Source organism: Athene noctua, chromosome 20 (assembly GCF_965140245.1).
Source record: "Athene noctua chromosome 20, bAthNoc1.hap1.1, whole genome shotgun sequence".
Lineage (NCBI taxonomy): Eukaryota > Metazoa > Chordata > Aves > Strigiformes > Strigidae > Athene > Athene noctua.
The window spans coordinates 2476627-2498010 of NC_134056.1; the positions used below are offsets into that span (position 1 = coordinate 2476627).

At 41.4% G+C, this 21384-nt stretch overlaps 1 protein-coding gene across 7 annotated transcripts in view; it reads right to left on the reverse strand.

The window, feature by feature from the left end:
• Positions 1 to 21384, reverse strand: part of DAB2IP (DAB2 interacting protein) — a 207365-nt gene that overhangs the window by 122747 nt on the left and 63234 nt on the right. For all 7 annotated transcript variants that reach the window (XM_074923654.1, XM_074923653.1, XM_074923656.1 and 4 more), the window contains exon 2: positions 19071 to 19174. In XM_074923654.1, the coding sequence (XP_074779755.1) occupies positions 19071 to 19174 (104 nt within the window). The remainder of the gene's footprint in view (positions 1 to 19070; positions 19175 to 21384) is intronic.

Genomic DNA, 21384 nt, shown 5'->3' on the forward strand with positions numbered 1-21384 from the left:
AGTCTCGTATCTGGAACTGATTCCCACACCATTAATATTCATTTGTAGTGAACCGACATGATAAAGTTTGAAAGGTAAAAAGTCAGCACCATGGAAACACAATATATATAAAATTTAAAAATAATATATCAATAAATCAAGCTGGATGCATCAGGAGCAGCTTTCTTTGGAAGAGTCCTGGCAGCTCTCAGCATTTTCTAAGCCCAAGGAGTAAGGAAAAGAGGGAGAGGGGCTGGGCAAACACACATGGGGTAAAGTGTGAGGCTCTGCCCCGTGGGCACTGGGAGAGTGCTGGTGCGACAGAACATTCAAGAACAGAAGTCCTGGGCTAAAAGACCACACCAAGTAAACACTGTAAAGACATATCACAGGAACTAGTGAACAGATGGGGGTATTTTTATAGTTCTATATCTTTTTGTTTCAGTTCTAGCAAGTTTCAACTACAGACGACTTGAGAGGATGTCAGATTTTTCTTCCGCTACTCTTAATAATGAAACTGTCATAAATAAGCACTTGCTGTGAGTATAAATGTGTAATGCAGTATCTCATGTCGGCTGTCCATTTTTTTAGTATGTCAGAGATAAGCTTATAGGTATAAAATTGGGAGTCTGGGAGTAAATATTTTCTACCAGATCTGTCCTTATTCTGGGCTTTAGAATCTCAGTTTATATTTTGATATTAAAGTCTTTAGTTCAGGAAGCAGCTTTTTCTTTCTGCTCTTGCACAGTATCTATGCTGCTCTTCCACAGTACATGGAAACACCCTTTTACCGAGGCCCCACTGTATGGATAATTAATATTTGTATTTGTGAACCAAGTAGAGTCTTGCCAATTCTAAGCACTCCATTATAGCCGTAAATGTACAAAAAAAAAAGTGAGTTTACCTGTTTCTACAATTGCCAATGTTAGTCTTAGCTTTCAAAATCAAATAGAATCCTTTTCGGGGCAGCATTTGATCCAGTTTGTTACCAGGTAAAGACATCTAAGTGCACATCTCTGCTATTCTCTTTGTAGAACATGACTGCATTAAACTACAGTAAGAAGTGCACAGACCAAAAAAAACCCCACTGCGGGTGAGTTTAGGCATCAGATGTGTCTCTCAGAAGTCCAAGAACAGCAGTAATCCACCGAGCCGTCTCCTGGCACTGATACAAGAAAGGAAGGGAATTTCATGTATAGCACTGACCTTTGTGGATCAAATATTTTTTATTTGTTCAGTGTATAGAGGCATGTGCCTGTAAGTATATGTATCCTTTCAAACACTTCATATATAATTTATTACTGTCGGCTCTTTTGATTTGAACTTGCAAGTTATAAGTTGTTTTGCTATCATGCAGTTCTCCTCCTGTCAGATGCGATAAAGGGCTTTATTCACGAGGTGACCGAACAGGCAGCCCCTCGGAGTGCCTCTCCCCCAGGAGGGCATTTCTAGCATCCGCAGCGCTTGCAGAGGATCCCTTTTGAACTTGGGCATACGGTAGGCAGGAGACGGTCAGCCAGAGTGTCATCTGAACTTGAAGACACCCCCAAACTTATGAGAATCCTTGCTGAGGTAACCTCGTGAAGTTATATTCTTGCAAGTTTATCAACCGATAAACCCAAATTCTGTTTTGATTACAAAAACCAGCTTGCTCCAATCAGTAAGACTTGACTAATATGCAAGCCCAGGGAAAGGGCAAAGGAGAGCAATAGCTTACAAACTCTGCAGAGCACAAGAGATGTGAACTTACAAGGAAAACCAAAACAGTTGATTATCTCTGGACCTAGAAATGCACACACGCAGATTAACATGTATTACCCCTTCTGTTTAGAGGAGGCTGAGCACATGACTTCGTTCAAGTGGGTGAAAAGTCCTTCAGTTTCTCAATTTTATTTCATAAATCTCAGGACCATTCCTGGTCATCCTGTGAGCCCCTAAAGAAACACACAGATAGGTGAAGTAAGGAGCTCTCACATCTGAAAGGAAGAGCAAGTAACATCCATCCATGAGCCACCAACTTGCTCAGATTGATGTTACCTTAAAACATTATTCTATAGGGATAAGGAAAGTCCCTCTGAGACACAAGTTCCTTGGAATTAGGATAATACCCAAAAGAATGAACAAATGGCTGCAAAAACATTGCGGATCCAGTGATAGATGGCAACAAAAACTCAAATCCTACTGCTCCACATGCTGTGGGCAGACTTGTGCTCTGGCATCCAGAGTTAGAGAATAAACACGGAGATACAGTACATGAGCACACGAGAGGGTATGTCTGTGAGCCAGGCCATAAAGCAGTCCTGGAATGTGAGAAACAGCTCGTGTTGGTAAGTGCTGCTTAGCAACACTGCCCTTCTATGGCAAAAGATTAATCAAATTTGCAGTGTCATTGGAAACACTCAGTTCAGTCCATTTGAAAAATCAGATGAAGATGCACTGAAGTCCCACAGGTCACCAAAGGGACAGTGTGGGCCTGTCTAGGTCATGAAAACTGGAATTACGTCAAATGAGAGGCACTGAGGGTTAATTATGAATATGGCAAATCTAACACATGCATGTATCAGCAAATTACAGATAGAAGAAGCAATAGCTTCAACACATAACATCTCATCCTTTTTCCACCTCTGGCCAGTAAAGGATTGCTGCTTATGCACTAGTTTTGTAAAGATTTTACCTATCTTGTTGAAAATGTCTCAGTCACAGGGTCTTCTCCCACTGCCCTGGAGAAAGAATTACACACACTGGCAGCTCTCAGCGCTGCCTATCTCTCAGGACATTTTTCCTGATATTCAGCTAAATGTTTCTTTGCAGAAGTTCGCTCTGTTCCTTTTCTGCTCTTCTCTACCAGGGAAAGACTCCTCTCCCAGCTTCTGAAATAGTCACCCTCAGCCAGCACACACCTTTAGTCCCTGACCAAGAAAACTACCAAAAAACTTCAGGCAAGCCAAGGCCAAGTAACAGAAAACTCGGGAAGTCTCTGTCTGCATTCTCCAACTAGCGCTGATGTGCCATGTGCTTGTATGTACCATGCACATGGAACAGGTGGGACGTTAACAGAGTCTGAATGAAGGAGTGCAACTGCCAGGAAGAAGCTAAAAAACAACTGCAATTCAACAGTCATTGTTATGCAGGGATCACCTGATTCTTCAATTTGGATTCTTTTGTTCTCCTATTAAAACAAAACCACACGACTCTGGATTATTTTGTTCACAGTTCTGTAATTATCATACTGTCAACATTTCATATCCGAACAAGACAGATAAATATTCCTTAGAAAGGCAGGAGAAGGGTAATTGAGCAATCAGGGATGAATGATGCAGAAACAGAGATACAGGTAGAACGCAAGTAACCTTGAAGAACAAAAACAAGAGCGACTAGAAAAAAACCTGCCCAGATGAAGCCAAGCAAGGATGGCACCTGGGAAAGAATTTAACCAGCACGTTGGAGACAACCATCCCAGAGGACAAATTGTTCATACACAAACCTTCCTCGTCGTTAGTGAGAACAATCCTGACAGGAGCTGAGCACCTCCTGGGCAGCGCCAGCTTCACAACGGTGAACAGAGTGCGACCAGGTCACACCCTGCAGGACCTGTTTCCCAGCTCCATGAACCAGGCTTGCCGTGGCCATCCCAGGACTCTGCTTCTCCTTGGAATGCAGGAAAAGAGACTATGAGCTTACCTCTCCTCAGTTCTCTCCATAGAGAGCTGTGCTCAAATTAGGTTCTTGAGCATCTTTAGTCCCCTAGAACAAAGCTGTCACTGCTGAACAGAAGTCGAAACCAAGCGCTGGCAACCGCCATGGCAGGTTGTAATTGCAGCAGAGGCAAAACTATGTCCTGACAACCTCAGGACTAAACAAAGTGACTCTGATAGTCCCCGAAGATCCCAGCAGTGTCTAAATGAAAGAAAGGATTCACACTGTACATGAAGCCTGCTTTCTAATATAATTACGGCAGTTATTTAGAAAGCAAACAAAATGCATCACTTTATCCATATTCTGGGATTCGTTACTGCAAAGAGTAAAACTGAGTAACACAAAAAGACAGACGTTTCTCCGAGTAAGGTTCTAAGAAACAAATTAATCCATCCACAGTAAGGATCATCAAGGAAAATTTGAGGGAACATCCCAACATCTGTGGCCTCTAGGAGAGAGTCATTCTTACTATTATTTATGCAATGAGAAAAATAAGGCATTTACCCTTAATAGTGAAAGTAAGCTGGTTTTATCTGGAGCTTTGGAGACTGAGTTTCATACAGCCAGGGAGGAGAGGGGAATACCAAAAATGTTCACAATCTGCCAGGGGTTGTTAAGACTCCATTTCCCTTTATCATGTAAAATGGGGAAGCCCAGAATCATTTCAGTAGAGATGAACTGTCCCTCCTCAAAGCATCACTACCAAAACATGCTCACTCCCCCAGTTTAGCCTTACAGGATGATTTATTTTTTTTTTTTTCCTAAAAACTCAAAGCTTAGATGTGTATTATAATCTGTTTTACTGCAGATAATTGCCTGCATGTTCAACCAACTGAATCTTGACTCTGGAAGGCCAGCCAGGGTGGCTGACTGTCACGTACATACCCTGCTCTATTCAAATAATTTCCAAGACACTATTTTAATGGCTTGCTTCTGATGTACACTCTTGTTCGTGCAGTTCAGATCATGCACCTCGGAGAGGAAGCCTGCAGGGAGTATGCAGCTGCAAAACTTTACATGTGAGGCTGTATGAGCTGTGTTAATACCTTGCTTGCATTCAGAAAATGCCCATTCTTACTTGTGGAATGGCAGATATGCCTGCAATTATTCCAGACAGCTTCTCAAAAAGCATAGCTACTACAGACCTGGCATCCATCGTACTGCTGGGGGAAACACCCAGGTTTTCAGCAAATACCCAATGCAGGATAGAAGGCCATAGGTAGAAAAGCAATTTCTACCTCCTAAGAAATCCCACAACAATTTTCTATGCTTTTTTTTTATTTAAGAACCAACTTAATTGGATTAGACTCCTAAGATTTTAAGTGACTTTAAACAAAAACTCCAGATCCAGGAGATACACAACTACACCATCACTCAACACTGAAAACATATCCTGAGTTCAGAGACTTCAATTGTTTATGATACAGTTTTAAGTATTTGACTTTCAATAAATGTAGGAACTTTCACTTTATAGTCTCCCACGCACTGTACATGCAGGAGATTTATTTTACAATGGAGAGCAACAGATTCCAATCAGGCAAATATTTTTGAAACCTCAGATACGGAGAGAATGAGTGCCTTTTAGATTAAAAGGGATAATCCCCAGCTGACAGAAAATTATTCACGCTCCTATAAATTTGAACTTTCACAATACTTTTTGTAGCATAATAATGACTTAAGCATTCGCTATCAGCTGTGAATCATTACACTGAACCTGCTTTTAAAAGCTAGTTGTGATTTAACTGAAGATAAAATAAAGAATTTATAGGACATGGTAGCAATGTCTATTTGGATGCTTGGCGATCCCATTGAGGCATGAAAAACAACCAAACTCTGCAAAGATTGATGGTTTCTATCACTCCAGACTTTTTATAGAAGGCATCCAAGTGAAAACACCTGCACGTTCTTAAGACTTCGAGCCTGAGCACAAGATACCAGCACACAACTATATAAAGGGTCCTGCCTGCTGTGGTAAGTAGTTCAGTGCCAGGCGGACGGCCACAGGCATCCTGACCCACCGTCCTCTGGTGCTTTTGCTGTGGTCTGCAAAGCCCAGGAGCTTCCCAGAGTGGCACTTTGGAACAGTTACTGGGGGTGGAACTTCAGCTCCAGTGGGTAAATGACATTTATATCAGGTAAAAAAGGTAAAGGTATCAGGTAAATCTGCATATGAGTAGCTGAGATAAACCAATCTGCCATTGGATTTCGGGAAAAAAAGGTATTTTTTCATATAAAGCAGATTAACTTAATTCTTTTACAATATCAGAAATTAGAATGTGCCTTTTAAAAGACAGTCCATAGGCAGATGCTTCCACAAACTTACTGAGAAGGGGAGAACTGAGGGAGCACAGGTAGAGGTGGGCTAGCAGGTAGGACGTACTGTCAAAACAGATTCTTTTGGCAGGTCACAGAGGAAACGAGTTTGAAGGTAGAGGCATCTAAGTGATTTGCTACACCGACTGTACAGCAGATAAACCGCAAAGCCAGGATTACTTCTCAGGAACGCTTCGCTCCTATGCCAGCAGTCTAACCATTCAGCTACATTGCCTCACGTTAAACCAGGTATCAGAGCTCTCCAAGATGAGCAATAAACACACTGGGGAGATGAGAAAACCATCTCCATAAATCTGTTTACATTAATGTTCTCTCTTAAAGTCCACTTCTGCTATATGATACAGAGTAAACTGTTTCATGAGTGTGTTTTATACACGCTTTCCTTACTTTGATTTATGGCCTGGGAGCAGCGTGTGGATGTCATGCTGTATCTAGTCATCAGGCATCTTCCTACTCACTTCCATTTGAAATCGTCAGAGCAGAGCAAATACTGCAAGAGATAACCCCATTTTCCACAATATTGATGACCACCTCTAAGCCTACAGAAAGGTATCAACATCAAGTTGCTGCATTTTCATTGACAAATCTTGTGTGCTTTTAATAACACATTTTCTACAAAACCAGCTGCTAGGCCAATAAATTTGAAAAAGCAGTTGGTAGATGATATGTTTAGAATAAAAAATTATTATTATCCTTTGAATGTAGGGATTCATTGTGTAATTTTGCAGTAAAAGTTACTCATTCAAATATGAAACTCATGTTTCAGGCAGATGCTCTTGGCTCCAAATACTTTCACCACATTTCTGAAGCTTAAATTGGAACATTTGTATTCAGCAATAATTACAGCTGCAATCAAACAAAAATGTTAACTTTTGTAAAGGTACAGTGAATACCTACTATAATTCAGATAATACATCAGTCTTGCATTTTCCCTATCTACCTTTCAAGACAACTTAATTTCCAGACACTCTGAAAATACTTCGATGAAGCTCATTTGTCCTAACCTCAAAAATTATGAAAATGAGTATTTCAGTTTAATTCACCTTCTGCTTACAGCTTTGAAAAAAAGGAGAAAAATTACAATGAAGGGATAAATATAACACACATATGCACTTACAGGAGTATACCAGCCTTGCTTTCGGGCGTTTTTCTGTCCTTCATGACACACAGGTCAGACAATTTTTTGACTAAGAAAGCTTAGGACTGTAACAGGCAATAATCCTTAGGATGGGGTAGAAGGAATATTTCGAAATTATGCTACAAAAAAATCAAGAACTTCAGGTGGTTTGATAAATCTGTAAAATAGTTCTCAAAATCTCAAAGTCCCCTCCTAATTAAAATAGAAACTGGAGGCTAGAAATACACACACTTCCATCTAGAGACTGGAATTGAGGTCTCTACCTGCCCCCTCTATGCAAAATCAAAATGAAAAGGACCCAACAGTTTTTCCTTTTCAGATGCAATCACAAATATTCAATCATCCGTTTAAACTGAAATTAAAAACAATGCAAGACTACTCCCTGCTGTTTTTCTCCACCTTTGCTCCTTTCCTTTTCCTCCTAAGCTTGTACCTTGTGTCTGATCTTTGGGTTAAGGTGGCGGAAAATGTGCTGTGAGGTAGCAATAAACTACGCAGCTGACAATTATGTTTCCCAGGACACTCAGATTGAAAGTTTGCCAAAGATATAAACCAAAAAGAGTATCATTCAAGAATTGGAGGCAAAAATTAAGTTCATTGCTGTTTTATCCTTCAGAATAATAAGACAGACATTGTAAGTGGCAGATCTTATTTTTGGGTCTTAGCTGTGATTATTTCTTGCCTAATTATTAGCCGTGGATTTACTACCTTTAAAGCAGAATTTTGTCACCCAGCAGGAAATTTCAATTCTATCAGCAGATTTAAGTCTCATTCATTTATTCCTTAACTGGCTTTGACTCATTTGCTAATTATCAAGGAAGGCTTCATTTAAAGCAGGCCTGAAGCCAGGAGGCGGGCATGGCCTGCGTGCTGTCCCCCAGTTACGGCCAGCTGCCACACCAGTTGTCCAGCCTTCTGAGGGCCATTTCCTGTGAAGCTATCCTCCTCTACCTCCTATTAGCAAAACCGGAATTACTATTTGTAAATCTTTTTAAAAATCTGGATTTGACTGGGAGGTACGAAACACCAAGCAAGGTATACGGACGCCTTTCTGCCCCTGTTCTTCTGGAGGGTGAGGGCAGTGCTCGGAAGGTGACGGATGTTGGGGTACAGGGGAGCATTATGTGGACATGCTGAGTTCCCACCTTGTTCCATACCACAGCCCTACGTCCCAAGTATGTCTAAAGACACGGTCATACCTGCTCTCAGTATTAAAGTAATCAACTGCTAAGTAAGATTAGTATAGAAAGAAAAAAAACTAATCCTAGATTCCACCCACTCCTGCAACATCTGCATAAAACAGATGAACACAGAGGTGGGCTCCACCTTTCCTCATACCCCCTGCATGCCCTGAGGAGCAGGCTGCCGAGCTCACTGCGCAGCTCAAGCAGGAACGCTCCTGGTTGTGGCAAGGAGGCAGAGGCGTGGTGCAGCCCCTCAGCACTCCCAGCTGCTCTCTGAACATGACACGGGTCAACACAGCTCTGCACGTCACAGCCTGGAACACACACTTGGGCAAAGCTCCCACCAGTTGCAAAGAAGGCGTGGGAACTTGATCGTTTCCTATGATGGGCCAGACCGTCACATCATGGGAAATACGCGGATACGATCTTGCAGGTGACAGGGACGAAGGGAGGAGACAAGGGCAGGCAGGGGCAGGTTATGTTGATGCCGGCGAACCCCATTCTGCAGAACCGTGTACACAACTACAGAGAGCGCTGCAGGAAATAAAGACATGATTAGTTCTGGAGCTCATTTCCTTGGTGCTTTGAAGGATGTTGCAGGTAAGATATCCACGGTAATTATAGAAAAAGATAAAGAAAAGAAAGTTGCTGGCAGAGCGCCAGGCCCAGGGATACCTGAACACCTCAGGAAAGACGTTAACAGCTTGTACCATTTCTCTCGCAAATTATCCGTGATGCCTCAGCCATGACTATCACTGTTCACTAGGAAAAAAAAGAGGGTGGTGAGGACAAATACGGGCTATTCCTTATCAGAGTGCAGCGCTGAGGAAAAGCGACAGTATGGAGCAGAAAGTGAACCTTGTTTCCATGGTAACTAAAGTTTGAAAAAAGTATATAGAATCCATGTCATCTTAACATGTATGTTTACCTACAGACCCACAGTAATCAAAAGTTATTCAACTGCAAGTATCATGAGATCGTGTAATCATCATGAGACCATCCCGATCCAGATCTGCTGTTGCAAGTAGCTGCGCTTGGTTTGGAACAACAGTGTCACCACCTGGAGAAACGTTCGCACATGAGGCAGCACCAGTTTGGGATCTGGATGGGAAGAAGAAACCTGCAAAACAACCTCCAAATGATCTAACTCAGCAGCCCTACTCAACAGAAAGTGCCATAAGCTCTTCCACGCCTCTTAAAGTTCAAAGTCAGACACATCCACAGGGGTGAACAACACAGACAAAGTCACTTCCAGCTGGGAGGGAGCAGCTCTTACATGATTTCCTGTCACAGCACCTGAAGCTCTCACCAGACTTCACAGGTGACATGTGAACCATCTATCACAGTGAAAGTCCAAGAAATTATGACTCAAAATATGGCATAGTTACGGCTATTGAAGAGAAGTTTTTAGTCTAAGTGAGAAAAAATATGTCTCAGAAATTAAGTTAAAACTTGGAATAAATTTATTGATAACCATTCAGTGTTAACTGTGGCAATGACACACATTTCTATTAATTCCACTGCAATCAATTTAATATCTAAGTTAACATCTAATACCCATGAGCTAAGCAATACAAATTCCCAAACGGAGACAGTTCAAAGATAAAAGTCCTGATTAAATGGACGCACACGTTCTACTGGAGCTCTAAGAGTTTCAAATAACACTTTCCACTATTTGACTTGTTTTCTGAAAGCACAGCATCAGTGCTATTGAAAGAGGGAGAACAGAATGTGTTTATTATCCTACCTTTTATATCTGCAGTACAATTCTTTATCTGTGACCCAGAAACAAATTAAGGGATACTGTCAAGTTGTATATTTTAATGGTTGTCTTTGTGCTACCAGCAATCTGAGACTTTTTGCAGTGCCTACAGGTTTAAAAAATTTAAAGCTTTTGTTTGTTTACTTTTTGCCTTTCATCCATTTCATAGAAATGAAACTAGTCAGATTCATTTGTCTCCCTAAAGCCTATTAATTAGCACAAGGTGTTTGCATTTGGACTTCCGGGGAAGAGTTTGAAATACTACCAAATTTTTTCCTGTAGGTAGTTTCGAAATGAGCAAAAGCTAGCCATTTCAGTTCAAATCATCCTTTGGAAATGGAAGAGTCTGAAGAAATTATATATATCCAAGTATGTTGATGAAAAATCCAGTGAGAGTTTAAGATTGTTTGTTGGCCTTTGTGGGGCGAATTCAAACAATTGCAATAGACAATTGCAAAAATACAGCAAAGCACCTGAGCATATATACCTTGTGAAATTGCCACAAAACAAAAGGCCAAACATGTTTTAGAGAGTAAAGGCCAGTCATCTGGACAGTTTTAATAATTTTCACTGTTTTAAATGATGCCTTGAGTTGGTTCTGTTCCTTGTAAGATGACCAGCAGCACTACTATGCAGTCCCAACTCCTTTACACAGATTATGGAAGATGTGGAAAGTCACACAATCTTTCCATGCCTTAGTTTCCCCATTTATTTTAAGGCATTATGATAAATTGCAACCTCACAGCGACTGCAAGCTTGAATTCATTCAGATTGGCAGAACACTCGAACAGCCTCAGATGAAAGGTGCTACAGAAGTGCCAAGTACTATCACTGTAATTATCATTCAATATACACTGATCAAAAGAATGAAATGTGAATTAGCATTTCCTATTAGCCCTACTTACAGCCTAAATTTTACATATTCCTCCCATGGGCTCTCTCCACGAAAACATGCAGGAACTGTTGGTATTTCTCATATGGCTACAACACTGCTTCTACAGGAGTGGAGGAATGGAGGGATTTAAAGAGAAGAGTCAAAAAATCAGTGGAACGACACAGATTTCTCCCACGAAAGCTTGCTCGGGAATTCTGGGAAGAGTTTGGAGCTGCTTTCCCACTCTCACTCCTTCCCCGTCTCCCATCTGTTTCCTGGCTCAGGGATAGGATCTTTTGTCACAGCCCCAAGGATTTTCTGCTGTTGGCCTCCTCGGGACCCTGAACAACACTCCTCTGAAAGCTGCTGGGCTTCACATATCCCAGAGGAGCGGGTCCAGCTGTCCTCAAAGGATGAGCAAGTGTAAACATTTGGAATAGTTAAATTAAATCAATGGAATTGCACTAATTTACACCCACTGCAGAGCCAATTTGCTGAAATGTTTGTTTACCCCTTTCTTGCCTGGAAACCACACAGTATTTGACTTTATTTTCCCTAGAAACATAAGCTCCCCTGTTAATCCACTGCCCGGGCCTAACATAGGAAACAAAAACGTGAGTTCCTCTCCTAGTCCTGAATATGTTTCAGTGATGGTTGGGGCACAGCAATTTAGTGATTCACGGCCACTTCCCTCTTGGTGGAAGCTGCCATCACTGCAGATTAAATAAGGGGTCTGACTGTGCACTGTGTGGATCCTTACCCTTTAGGAGCTGACCAAGCTCTAGTAATTCTTCTTATAGAAAGCATCTAACAGAAGGTAACAATACCGGGTCATCTTCCATCCTCTCCTTACTGCCAGACACCAGAGCGAGCCTCGCTGCTGTCCGTACAGCCCCTGGGGAACGGAGGCCTTTGCTGTCCAGCCAGGTCAGTTTGATAGCAAACAAAAGCAGTCCAAAACCACGCTCCACCCCACAAAAACTAAAACAGGATTACTAATACTTTTAAAGAAAAGTGGCCTCAGTGTGTGAATTAAGCTGTTGATGAACCCTTATGCCTCTTCCTTTCTGAAAAACTGTCCTTTAGACAGCTGCAGGCTCTGAAAAAGAGACCTCCCTGGAACATACTCAGTTCAAAAAGGAAAAAAAAAATCCATAACCTGCCTTGCTGAGTCCTTTTCAGTGAAGCAGGTCATAGCACCATGTCTTTTATCCTGTCATTCCTGTCTCCTGCTTGATGCACATAATAAATCCACAGTGGTTTGAACTGCAGCTCTGTGCTGAAATCTGACAATCCCATGTATCTTTAACCATGCTGTCTTCCAGTACTCCTCCAACTGAAAACTCCGAGTTTACTTCGAAAATTTTCAGTATACAAGGTCAGACTCAAATAGCTAAACATATACTTACAATCAGCTTCATTTTCCAATTCCTCTGCTAGGTAGAACTGAGCATGGCAAAAGATTCCCATTTAAAAGCAAAATCTTACAGGCCTTAACTAGAATTTATCCTATGTCCCATAAAGTACATGCAAAAAATTGAAGAGGAAAAATACCCAGAGATTTATGTTAACAGCTGACTGACTTAGAAAAACAAGCCAGAGGGCTCTAATTTTAATAACAAGCAATTGGAAATTTGACAACATGGGCTGCTGGCAGAGTAAGAAAGCCAGGCACGTCTGACCTGGGAACAGTGACTCGGGAGCCCAGAAAACTACTTACTCATTTTCACATGACAGCACCAAGTTTGAGAAGAATATTTAATTCTCTTGAAACTGAAGGAGGATTTCAGAGAAGTAATTAGGAGTAGCTTAGCTAGTGGTTAACACCAGGACTGGGGATTAGAAATTAAGAAATTCGGCTCAAGACGTATTTCCTGGTTTTGCTGCATGATCAAACTTAAGTTAGTTAACTTTTCCCTACCTCAGCCTTCCCAGCTGTAAACTGAGGGTGCTAATAACTTGCCACCTCTGTGGAAAACCTGGAAATCCATCAACAAAAAATGCTTTAAGAGCGCCAAGCCCGCATGCTGTTGTTGTACCTGACAAAAAGGAATCTGACAGTCAGGTTAGCACTCCTAACTTCTGCAAAACAGTATCAGTGAGACTAGAAATAACTGCAAATGCTCAAAACGACCTCGTTTTTCTTCCAGTCTCTAAAACGCTCAGAAACCCAAAGCTTCCAAGCATGTCCTGTTCCACAAGCGGTGACTGAACTGACAGATACATCCTCAAAGTAATTTACATATTTCTTGTTGCCACTAACATTGGTTTTCCAAATTCAATTGCAGTTGACAGTTTAATGATAATAGCTTTCTGTTTATATATCATCTGTGATAATGTTCCTATTCTCCTTAAATTCAGTCCCCGTAAAAGGGGTACTTTAATGTATGCAGCCACAGACCAAAATGACAGTAATTTTCCCTTCTAGTTGGAATGGTTTAGTAAACAATTACATTTCAATTAAAGATGGGGTGATAATGCCGAGGGAAGCACCATTCAGCTCTTCACATAATACAGGAAGATAAATTCTCCAAAGTCAAACGATTATAATATAATTTACATGACTGCTTTTGAAAAAAAAAAAAATTAAAACAAAATGGAAAATAGAGTATATTACACATGGGCAAAAACTTGGGAAAAAAATCTTTTAATATCTTGTCCACAGCAGCTTGAACTGGGATCCCGTTATTTAGTATGATGTTCAATGAAGAGGAATGGTAGAAGGGTTGCTCGCTTTCATCTCTCCAGGAGTTTCCATTTACTGATATGCCATTAGTGTTAAATACTTCATTTATCAAGGATTAAAACCAGGATAGATGGAGGAATGCCGTAAGAGTAGCTTATAATGTATCACTGTAAATTCAGTTGTGTACCCAACCCAAACAAGCAGAAAAACTGCCGGAAAACAAGTTAACATTACAAGCAGAAGAAGAAAGAAAACATAAAAAGATTTCATATTTCTTTGTGACTGTAAATGCTTCATTATTAAAGGGCCCGAAAGGCAGAGCAATGACAAATGGACACAAAGGACAGCTCCTGCTCCAAGCCATCACACTGCAAGTGCCGAACAAGACAGCAAGCAGATGATGAAGGACCATGAGAAACGAGGAGATAATACTCATCTTCATGACTGACCACGAGCTGGTGAGGGCTGTGTTTATACCACCAGCCTTGGCCTTGGAAGCTTCTCTGAGAATTGGTTCCCTTCCAACACAATTCCGTGGATGGACAGCCTGGTCACGTAGCTTACAGCTGCAATGTGTTTTGGGTTTGTTTTGTTGGGGCTTTTTTTTTTTTTTTTAGCCAGCGTGGCTTCAAGCAGAAGCGCAGAAGTGTTTTCTGAGATCCAGAGAAAGCAAATGATTGATATTAGAACTGAGGATTAAAGGTCTGAAGAAAATCTTAAACTCTATCTAGCATTTTGGGGTCAGAGAGAGTATACGGATGCTTCCTCATACAGCTCTGTAAGAAAGGAAGAGAACTGTTTTCAAACCATTTAAAAACAGTCAGACTACATGTTATATTAATTTATTCTATTTGGAAGGAGGCTCCTTACAGTCAGTGAGGAAGACTAACAGCAAAAAATCATTCTGATTTCTTGATCTAATCACTTAGCCCAACTCTTTTGCACAAGTTCTTTGGCAATTTGGACTTCTGCTTGGCCTGGGATATTTGCAGGGAGAACTAAATAAATCAGGCTCTAACGAAAGCAGTCAATAGATGGCAGTACTCTAATGAGATGGGAGAGAAGTCATCTCACAGCAAGCCTCAGCAATCCCACCCTTGCTCATGATTGCCCTGCAAGGTGGGCAGAGCAAGAGGATTTAATTAGTACCCAGCAGAGTTTCTCATCTTCTGGTCCCCGTGTTTGATAAAATACAACCCAAATTTCAGGTTTAACCCATCTCACACCTTAAGCTATTTGGATTCAATTCAGAGAGGTTAAATGCTTCTCTGCATTGAATTATTAAATCCTAAAAGGTAAATGTCAGTCACAGGAAGGCTCTACTCATCTCCCCTTGAGCATGGAGAAGAGCCCAGCTTTTGCCGTTGATTACATTGGTGTCTACAGCTCTTGAACATTATCAGCGGCTGCCAATTACCCATTCTCAGTGGAGACACTACCTAAGGTCACACTACCTAAGAAGGCAACATTTTAAGTGACATCTCATGGCAAAGTCAAGCTTTCTGTCTTTCTTTTCTATTGTTAGATATTGACTTTTTTTGAAGTACTTGTTAATTAGGTCTCTCCATTTAAGAGGCAGTATCATGACAAATAGGAAGGGTTCCAACAAGACTTTAACTCCCAAGGTTTCTCCTGCAAACGTGGGTGTGAGGACAGTCAGCCTCTTCCATGAGTGTATCAGACACAGCAAACTCATTAGGACCAGAATTTCCCTCCTTATATTTAAGTTTTATAGTGACACGCACCAAATCTGCTGTTCCTAGGCCCAACGCAGCAGTCAGGAAGGTTTCTTCTGCAAGGCACTGTATAGCTGGCAATGTGAAATACATTCCTGGTTTTCCAATCAGACAGACTGAAAACTGAATACGGAACTTGGTGCTTAGAGCTGATTCCGAATCAGGGACCTCAGATGAGCAGTCACTTGGATTCGAGACTTGAATTATTACACTGCATCAGGTCATACAAAGCTCTGATAGCCCAGAAGTTAAGTGAGGTGGGTTTACATGGAAAACAATAATTTCACAACATGAGACAAATAGGACTAGGCACAATTTTTTCATGTTTAAGAAGCTCTATTAAAAACTTCTTTTTGTAGGAGTGAGAACAGCCAGTTCACATACTAAGATGTAGAAATCTTAAGACATGTTTTTCAAGGTTATATTCTATGACACAAAAATCTAGCATGAGCTATGTTTTCCAAAGTTACTATAAAAGATACAATGCCCAATTAACTGTAGCTTGCCTGGCAAACTTCTGTATGGGAAGGGAGCACTTCCACCCCAGTTTGCTTTAGATTTCACATGAAAGAAAGCAACTGGGAGCGCAACACTGTCAAAATAGCTGAATCCAATCGCTCCTGAGCTTCCTAGTCCCCTGGAGACTCAACGGCAGAAGGATGGAGATGTCAGGGAAGAACAATCAGCTATAAAATATGAAAAGCTTACAACATCAAAACCTACAGCAGCAGGCTCAAAAGTAATAATCCCATTACCACTAAACTAAAGCACTAATTACTATTCCCAGTGGCTGGAGTGGACTGACTGCTAATGTTCCTCTGGTTAATGAAGGAAGGTGAGGGAGAATATATTTCTTAAGTCAGACATCTGCTGAAATCTGGGCAGCCATAAAAACTGTATGTAATGAAGCCATTCATATTAATGGAAATAACATTCAGAGGGCTGAGAAGGAACAGAAATGAGATGATAGTGGACTGTAACTCAGAGAAGACAAATGCTATGTATCATCGTTGTGGTGACTGCCCTTATTTAATCCACACTGAATGACAGAGCCAGTCAAAACAAGCAGCCACATCCCACATAAGGTGTTTCACTAACAAAGCTAACCTGCTTAAAGGCAGGAACAACTTCTCCAAAAACATAAAGCAGGACGTATGCCACTGGAAAAGGTACAAACAGCATTCTAGCTTCACCGACTACAAGTACACTAAGAAAAGTACTCCCAAATCCTCTGTCTTGTGAAGAACCCAGATTTTCCCATCTTTCTTTGCCTTCTTCATCAACAAGCAGTACATTGTCTAAGGTTCAAAGATACTCATTTACTGCGATAGAAAGATCGTGATAAATTAAAGGCACAAAGCAAAAGCATGCCTATTCAGCTGGTTTTACTGTGTTTCTGTCCGCCATGCTCAGAGTTTTAGGGCATTTGTAACAGATAATCAATTTAAATAGAGGGTATATGGCTTGTGGAACAAGGGGGTTAGAGAAAAAAAACTAGTTTCCCTCTTGGCATTGAAACAGGATGCATCTTGCTTAGCAAAAAAAAATCAGACCAAAAGATGATCCCTCTGTGCTTTGCCCTGTTAGAACAAGGAGCTCCTAGGAAAGTAACTTTCATCTACTTCAGGAAAAAAAACCCCAGACCTGCCCCTCCAGCAAATGCTTAAATACATCTCATTCTCCATTGTTTTTCTGTTTCATAGTCTTCACTTACTCTACACTTTCCTTCAAAACAGAACTCATCTCTTCCATCCACTCACTGTTTTCATCACTTCTTTCCATTTCATTTAGCAAATAGACAGTACGAAAAACCACACCTTCATATATTCAGCATGTGTTTGCATATAATGGCCTCGGAATATAGGTCCACAGACAATGCTATGCATACACAAACTTGGAATTTATAGAACTAAAATAAACTACTTAGACAAACTGCTATTAATGATTCATTCATCAGTGCAAATGTTCTCAGGTGAACTGGGTGTGCTCAGATTTTTTTTTTAGATTGCACCACTGTCTTTCCTTTGAAATTCTGGTTCTACCTATCTAGGTTTGTTATGAAGTAGCTGAGCCTGTGAAGTAGGTGTGGCCTGCAGACAAAACCTATAACCACACATCCAGCAAACCAGCTCCAACACCATTTGCCTCTTCTCTGAATAAAAATACCTGTGTCCAAACCTATTATTCACATATAGCAGACATTTTCCTCTTGAAAATATAACCTTCTCATTGCCTTGGCTATTGCTCATACTGGGTATATCCATCTCCAGCTGTGTATACTTTAGGCTTGTACTTTTTTTTAAAAAAATCTCTAAATAGATTTCTCTCTTACTATTACTGGAGGTTACCCTAAACGTTACCTAAAAGACCTTGGTAACTTCAGCAGATTACAAAGCCCCAGCCTCCCAAGACTCTATTGCATTAACGATAAACGTGTCCAGGCTGATGATACATTAGAAAAAAAACAAACCCAGCTACTCTCAGCTGCATGTTTATTGCCCTCTGTCAAAAAACATTTATTTTGATCCCACCGTTGTGCTTCTATTTGTCAGCTGAGTGTACTCCTAAATTGAATAATTACTTGGATTCGATATTATTCGTTAGATAACACAATCCTTGAGGTAAAAAGTACTGTGATCCACTCTAGAAGTCTATCTAATGTCTGCAGGATGTTAGAGAGATGACTTATATCAGTGGAGAGGCAGTGATAAATACCACTGTGCACGTTCTAACTAAAGAAACAAAGACTTTTAACTCACTCCAGAACAGATCTCCATGGCATGACGGGGACTATCTTCTAAAGCTACAAGCCAGCCCAAACATCTGATCTTGTAGGAGTGCAGGGAGGGTAGGGAGAGGGGGGTCTTGTGGTTAGACTCATTACCCTTCCTCATACTGCAGTGAAACTGCTGGGAACTACTCTGTCACCTGCAGCTCACAGAGCCAGGGCTCAGCACTGACAGATCCCGCTGTCAACCACTAGCTCTGACTCTGGGTCTTTGGCTCCCTTCTGTAAAATGGACACAGCAGTGCCCTCCCCACAAGACCCTCTCTGTCCTGCTTGATTTTGGTATCACTGTTACTCCTGTTAGTGGTGCTGCTCTGTTCCACTCCCAAATGACTTTGTGTTCTTTACATACTGCTGTCACAACAAAACAGTGATCTTAGCAGAGCATCTCAAAGAAAAAAGGATTGAAGAAATGGAAAACAGTGAATGGCTCCTCTGGGCTCCTGCTGGGAGAGGATTCCAGGCTCTGGGGAATCACCAGCTTGGCAGGTTTCCTGTTAGTTAATGACAGGCTCTTCTACAGAAGATTTTCTCTCTGTAGGAGTAAGGACGTACTGTACATTTGCAGTCCAGTAAATATGTCTATGAATATACTGCACTGCCCTAGGATTCACAAAGGAAACCTCACCAGGAAAGTCTCCCAGGTGAAACAACTTACCTAAACCTGCTCCAGATTCATACTCAGATCTTGTTGCTTTACCAAGAAATATTTTACAATTGCTTGTTGCTAACAGTATCTAACAACAACACATTTACTTAAAAATAAATAATCACCTGGTTTCACACACACCGCCTTTTCTCTCTGGGTGAGGAAGATCCTCTCCCTCCTGGCAAACCCCTGTAATAATCATTAAGGTGCCATAACAATCATTAAGACGGGAAGAGACACTTACCGTGACCCGGAAGGGCGTCGTGGCAGCAGGCTCCATGGTGGGGTTCTTCTCCGTGACCCCGCTGGGCATGCTGCGCCTCTGCCCACACCTCTCCGGGGGGGACTCTGTGGATGAGCAGAAAACAAAGGACAATTACAAACACACAAGCACAGGAACAGTCCAGGAATGTCAGCAGGCCATGCAAAATGTGACTTCTTCCTTTGAGATGCCCTTGCAAATGAGCCAACACAACCACCCCACTGTAACTGCTCGTATTTCCCACAGCCGCCTGGAACAACGTTCAATCAGCAAGACTTTCACCTTCAACAATTAGCATTTTTTATACAACTGTAAGCTTCAGATAATGCCTGACAGGTTGGCATTATCATTACTTCCAGTCTGCAGATGGGTAAACAGAAAATGTATTGAGCTGAGTGAGAATTATATGCAAAGTACAGACCCGTGCACTTGTGGACTTGATACTCCTAAGGGAAATGCTAATGGGGTTACAGGCACAGGATGCTTAAGTTCCCTCTCTAATTCATCTAGCAATTTGCTTTGTAACTAGGAAAAAATTGTTAAATCCTGCATTTGCTAAAATATAAAATGTGGATGGGAATACTTACCTCCTTCCCTGCTGGTGAGGAAGGGAGGGGGCTGGAAAGACTAAATTAACAAATATGCCTAACACTGAGAAGATTTAGAAAGGTATTAGGTAAGGTCAGCAACAGCATTATGAGGTGGTGTTTTCTCAGTTCACAAACCCTCTCTGAAAGCACCACGGAGCTCATAAAAATAGATCTATTGCCAAGCTGCCATTCAGTGGTGTTCAGGCCCTGTTAATAAGCTTCCCTTCTCAAACCATTCAAGAGTCCTTATTAGCCAAGCATCCCCATCGCCCCAAAGGCAGAGCTGTGTCATCTCCACTCTGTTGATCAGGAAGTCTAGAAAATGGGCAGGGCCTGTGATGATGCTCATGCAGGCAATTAGTGATTATTTTAAGAAAAAAAATCAGGGTTCAGGACTCCAGTGTTCTCAGGAGCGGACCCATGAGACAAGGGCAGAAGAATGCTCTCCTCGAGCAGCGCTGCAGCTCTCCCGGCGGCCAGGAGGTTCCCTGCCTGAGGGGGGACTGCAGAGTCTTCTCTAGGAATCTGCGTGGTCAGAGATCCCCACGTGGCTCTGCAGGTTAAGAAAATGTCTTAATATAGATCTCTACAGCGAGGCAAGAAGGTTAGAAGTAACAGCTCAATCACATTGATGAGCGGAGTTTAAGCCCATCTAAAGCATCAGGAGTACAAAACAAAGGCCTGAGCAAATCTCCTAGTAGTGCACCTTAATTTTCAAACCCCAGTTACTTTGCTGCTCCTTTCAAACTAAGCACACGGGCTTCCTTTGAGCTGGGTGCTGCTTTTCTGCTTGTCCCTGCCCCGCAGTGGCACTGACCACATCCAGCCATGGAAACTCTATCACTTCCATTCACAGCCAGACTTTTGGGGTCATGAAGAATTTTGACAGTCAAAATCAGCCCCAAACTATTTAAAATTCTCAAAACAGGTACAAAAGTTAAACAAATCTAAGGTGGTATATAAATACATTGGTAAGGTGCAAGCTGGGGGAAGGCTTTTGTCAAAACCTGTCTTCTGGTTGGGTTTTTTTTTGGCCACACACTAATAGATGAGAGAATATTGTCTACTGCCATCAAATCACGGTCTCCTGAATACAGAACAGTGCAAGCTTTGGAGAAGATGAATGAAGCTCATACTTCTTAATTCTCCCAGGCCCCAGAATCTTCTCTACTCTTTTATTTATCCACACCCACTGGGTTGGACTTCTGTTAACTGAATTTCTTTCTGTAGGCTTGTTTTCCACAAATATTTTGTCCTTCATGTCACCTTATCAACAAACCCTTCCGATCTACAGAAATCCCTATAACTTCTGAAAGACAGGGACTGGATATGTAACACTGAGTCGTTTACTAAACACTATGGGATCCAAGCAAAGTCAACAGCAAATCAACAACAATTTCAGAGTGACACTGAAAAGCGGACTTTTCACACAGTTGTTCCTCTCTTTTTAAAAATTATAAGCATAAAAATAAATTTAAAAACTGAGCTGAAATAAACATTGGGGGAACTCCTAATACAAAATTTCACAGGCAACAGGCAAGCCAATGAATATTACATTATTGCTAGGATTCTTGGTTGGGAATGAGAGGTCCTGAAGAAGAATACTTGCTGCAAAAGGAAATGAGATGGTAGACTCTGCTAGAGGGAGGCTTCTACAAATTAGTATGCAAAGAAATCTAAAGATGGAACAACCTATACTTCAGGGT